The sequence below is a fragment of the Phaseolus vulgaris genome, chromosome 4 (assembly GCF_051622355.1).
Source record: "Phaseolus vulgaris cultivar YP4 chromosome 4, ASM5162235v1, whole genome shotgun sequence".
Taxonomy (NCBI): Eukaryota; Viridiplantae; Streptophyta; class Magnoliopsida; order Fabales; family Fabaceae; genus Phaseolus; species Phaseolus vulgaris.
The window spans coordinates 40904913-40909676 of record NC_143501.1 but is presented as its reverse complement, the minus strand read 5'-3'; the positions used below and the strand labels follow the sequence as shown (position 1 = coordinate 40909676).

The window sequence follows — 4764 nt, the reverse complement described above, 5'->3', positions numbered from 1 at the left end:
GGAAAAGAGAATTCAAGTTCTGGATGAAAAAGATGATGAGGGGGAGTTGAGTGTGGAAGACAGAGAAGAAAGGCGAGAACTTTTAGCTGACTTGGGGCAAGCCAAAGTTAAACAAGAAGCGATTTTACAACAAAAAGCAAGGATGAGTTGGGCAAGTCAGGGCGACTTGAAAACAAAGTTTTATCATTCAAGTATTAACTGGAGGAGGATACAAAATGGGATTAATGGTATCAAGGTCGGCGATCAGTGGTGTGATGACCCGGTTGAAGTAAAAGCTAGAGTGAAGGAATTCTTTGAGGGCAGATTCAGTGGGGGGGGAAGACAACAAGTTAGGTTGGATAATGTTCGGTTTAAGGGTATCACTAAAGAGGATAATGAAATGTTGATTAGAGCTATATATGAAGCTGAAGTAAAGGAGGCGGTTTGGAATTGTGACAGCTCTAAAAGTCCTGGTCCGGATGGGTTTAATTTTAGTTTTTTAAAATTTTGTTGGGATATTATGAAAGGAGATGTGATGAATGCAGTACAAAGTTTTGCAGAGGGTGGAAGTTGGCCGAAAGGTACTAATGCTTCCTTTATTACTCTTGTCCTAAAGGTTGTAAATCCACAACTTTTGAATGACTTTAGACCGATTTCGTTGGTGGAAATTGTGTATAAAATTGTATCTAAAATTCTTTGTTCAAGGTTGAAAAGGGTGTTAGATAAAGTTATTGATCCTAGGAAGTCTGCTTTCCTGGAAGGAAGGGGTTTGTTGGATAGTGTGGTAGTTGCTAATGAGACCCTTGAGGAGGTAAAGAGGAACAAGAAGGAATGTGTGGTGTTTAAGGTGGAATATGAAAAGGGTTATGACTCAGTAAGATGGGAGTTCATTTACTACATGCTAGGAAGATTGGGATTTTATGGAAAGTGGATTGAATGGGTAAAAAATTGTCTAGAACTTCCTCGATATTTGTGTTGGTAAATGGAAGTCCAACAACTGAGTTCAAACCAATGAAAGGTCTAAAACAAGGGGACCCGTTAACACCCTTTATTTTTCTCATTGCGGCTGGAGGACTTGCAGGGGTAGTTAGACAAGTGGAAGAAAAGATGTTAGGAGATAGTAATGAGGTTGGGGAAGGGCGAGTAAAGGTGAGTATGTTGCAATATGCAGACGACACCCTATTTTTTTTTGTAAAACCTCAATTCAAAGTGTTTGGACATTAAAATTAATTCTGAAGTGCTTTGAACTTGCCTCTGGTCTTAAGGTTAATTATTCCAAGAGTAAGGTTGGCGAAGTGGGTGTGAACATCAGTGAGACGATGTTTTTTACCTCTATTCTTAACTGTGACGTTATGAAGGCACCTTTTAGTTATTTGAGGGTGACGGTGGGCGGGAATCATAAGAGGAGTGTTGTTTGAGAAGGGGTGCTCAATAAGTTACAGAGTAGGTTGTGCTCTTGGAAAGGGAAATCCCTATCTTTGGATGGCAAAGTATGTCTTATGAAATCGGTGCTTACATCCTTACCGTTATTCTATGTCTCTGTATTTTGTATGTCGGCTAATGTGGTGAAAGAAGCGAAAAGGATACAAAAGAGATGTTTTTGGGAGTAGGGCTTAGAGAACAGGAAAATTGCTTGGGTGGCGTGGCATAAGGTCTGTCAGTCAAAAGACAAAGGTATTTTAGGGGTAATTGATATAAGGAAATTTAACTTAGCTCTTCTAGAGAAATGGATTTGGAGACTTAAGTTTGAAAAGAGAAGTTTATGGAAGAATATTCTAGATTCTAAGTATGGTGGGTGGAGGGAGTTAAGGTCCCAAGTTCAGAACGGTAAGGAATCGTTATGGTGAGGGACATTCGGAAAGTTTGTAATTTAAAGGAGTGGGGCAATGACTTTAAAGACAGATGTAGGTCGGAAGTAGGGGATGGAAAAGAAATTAGGTTTTGGAAGGATAAGTGGGTGGACAATGTTGCTTTAATGCATAAATTCCCTAGACTTTTTTCGATATCCTTAGATATTGGTCGCACTCTATCACAAGTTGGGGTTTGGAGTAATAATAGTTGGTCGTGGGAATTGAGTTGGAGAAGGAATCTCTTTGTGTGGGAAACTAGTCTGATTGATCTCTTATTGCAAGTGTTGAATAACAAGAGGTTAACAAGAAAGGGTAAAAATAGGACCGATAAATGGATTTGGAGGGATGTAGTTTCTACGGACTTCTCTGTGAAGGCAACCTATAATATTCTCTTGAGGGAGGAGGCTGTAGGGTCTGGGGAGCCTTTTGCAGAGTTCTGGACATTAAAAAGTCTACCATCTTCACATTTCATAGCTTGGAGGGTGTTATGCAATGTGATTGCCACTAAGGACAATCTCTTGAGACGTGGTATACCTATGGCGTGTGTTCGTTGTCCCCTTTGTGGGGTGGAAGAAGTGACGGTAAGGCATCTATTTTTTGAGTGCAGGGTCTCTTGGAGAATTTGGGGAATGTGTCTTGAGTGGTTGGGATCTTCTTTGGCTCTACATTGTGATATACAAATGCATTTTAAGATGTTTAAACCTATAGGTTTGAAACATGCTATTATTAGGTGTTGGGGGGCATTTAGGTAGGCATTGTAAGTGAAATTTGGAACCACAAGAATAAGGTTGTTTTTTAGAATGGGCGCGTAGATTTAGTGGAGGTTTTTACGGTGGTACAAAAGAAGACTTGGTCTTGGATCACAGTAAAGGAAGGATTGACTTATTTCTCTTACTGAAACTGGTGTTTGGAACCTCAATGTTGTATGAGGTATTTGAAAGATTGATTTTTGGTGTTCCATGGTTAATGGTTTTGGTTTATATTTTTGTCCAGGTTTGGAAGTTCTGGTGTGTTTTAAATATTATGTGATTGAATGATATGTATCATATATGAATCGTGAAAATTATATGAAATTGATGTCATACATATGGGTAATGTATGAGTTGTTTGATGGTACATTAAGTATGAAAAGTCTATGTTTAGCAGAGTTCCTCTAGCTTCACTGATGATCTAAGTCATATAGACTAAGATATCAAGTGGTGAGAAGCTGATGAGGGAGTTCATACACATCATGTCCCGTTGTAGACACTCGGTATTGGATGTTTGAACTTACTCTGATCCTTTATGTATGGATTAAATGTTAGTCTCTGGTAGGGGCATACTTGATGAGTCTTCCTGAAGACGATGAATTCATGTGTAGTCGCTGTGATTTAAATGAAATGAAAGCGTTATGAATTGAAATGAAATCCAATTATTGTGATTGAAAATAGATCCATGTGTGGTTTATATGAATGATGGAATTGGTATTGAAATTTTATATGACAATATTTAAAGAAATGTTTATAAATGATTAGTTTGATTGGTTCTTTTTGCTTCAATTAAATATGTTATGGAATTTCTTTTCATTAGCTTACCCTTGCTTTACTTATTGTGTTGTGAACTGCGATGATTATACAACATACATGATCAGATAATCATATAGGTGTTCGAGGGTCTGGAGGGCTTTAGGATATAGCTTTGAACCTTATATTGTAAATATTTGTATTTGCATTAGACCTAATCATGTATTAGGAATGTTTTGAAAAAATTTAAGCTTGTATAGAAACATATAGAACTTGTACTGTAATAGTTGAATGTATTTTTTGTAGAAACTAATTGAAGGAAATAACAGAAGGCAAAAAGTTGTAGAAACTGATTGAATCTAATTGCACGAAATTTCAAAACTGTTGAACTGACTCCTACATTTTGATTTACTTCAATAATATATATAATAAATATACAAATACTGGAAGCTATAAAATATGAATACTAACAGCCTTGTAAAATGACCACTAATGCAATAGTAACGGTAAATAATTTAAGGGTAATAAAATATGAATTAATAACCATTATTTAAGGCTAATAAAATTTTAATTAATAACCAACATCCTCCCTTAATTCTGATTTGGAACAACCGTCATGCCCAACAAATCTCTTAACTTGATGAAAGCATCGATCTTCAATGGCTTAGTGAGAATATCTGCAATCTGATCTTCTGATCTACAGTATTTCAATTTGATCATGTTCTTCCCAACTTGGTCTCGCAGGAAGTGATATCAAATATCAATGTCTTTACTTCTTTGATGAAAAACAAAATTCTTTGCAAGATTAATTACTGAGACATTGTCAACATAAATCTTAATTGGAACATCTATATTAAAACAAATTTGAGTCATGATATTGCTATGCCAAACTGATTGACAAGCACGTGCTGCTGCTGCTACATATTTAGCTTCACAAGTAGATAATGCAACAATTGACTGTTTCTTAAATGACCACAAGCAAACAATCTTTCCGACCATAAAACAATTACCACTAGTGATCTTCCTCTCATCTGAATCTCCACCCCAATCACTGTCTGAGTACCTTTGATGTAGCGCATAATTCTCTTTACAGCTTATAAATGAACTTGTCAAGGTGACTCCATGTATCGACTGACCAATCCCACAACATACATATGTCGGTTCTAGTACACGTGAGATATCTAAAGTATGTTGCATTTATAGTTCACCCATCACCTTCCTTCATGAGCTTAATTCTAGTTTCAATTGGAGTCTTAACTGGGTTTGAATCTTCCATCTTAAACTTTTTTAAAAACTCAGTAGTAAATTTCCTCTGATGAACGAAGATTCCATCGTCTCCTTAGATGACTTCAATGCCCAAAAAGTAGGACATAAGACCGAGATCAGTCATCTCAAATTCCTTCATCATGATATGCTTGAAGTCACCAATCATA

General features: G+C 36.7%; 1 protein-coding gene across 1 annotated transcript; it reads left to right on the top strand.

Annotated features, from left to right (window-relative positions):
• Positions 1-1819: 1819 nt before the first annotated feature.
• On the top strand, positions 1820-2581 carry LOC137838782 (uncharacterized). Its single transcript, XM_068648007.2, has one exon. The coding sequence runs from the start codon at positions 1820-1822 to the stop codon at positions 2579-2581; it is 762 nt and encodes a 253-aa protein (XP_068504108.2).
• Positions 2582-4764: the final 2183 nt, after the last annotated feature.

Excerpts from the sequence above, each read along its gene's own strand:
- LOC137838782 (XM_068648007.2), top strand. The coding sequence starts at position 1,820 with ATGGTGAGGGACATTCGGAAAGTTTGTAATTTAAAGGAGTGGGGCAAT.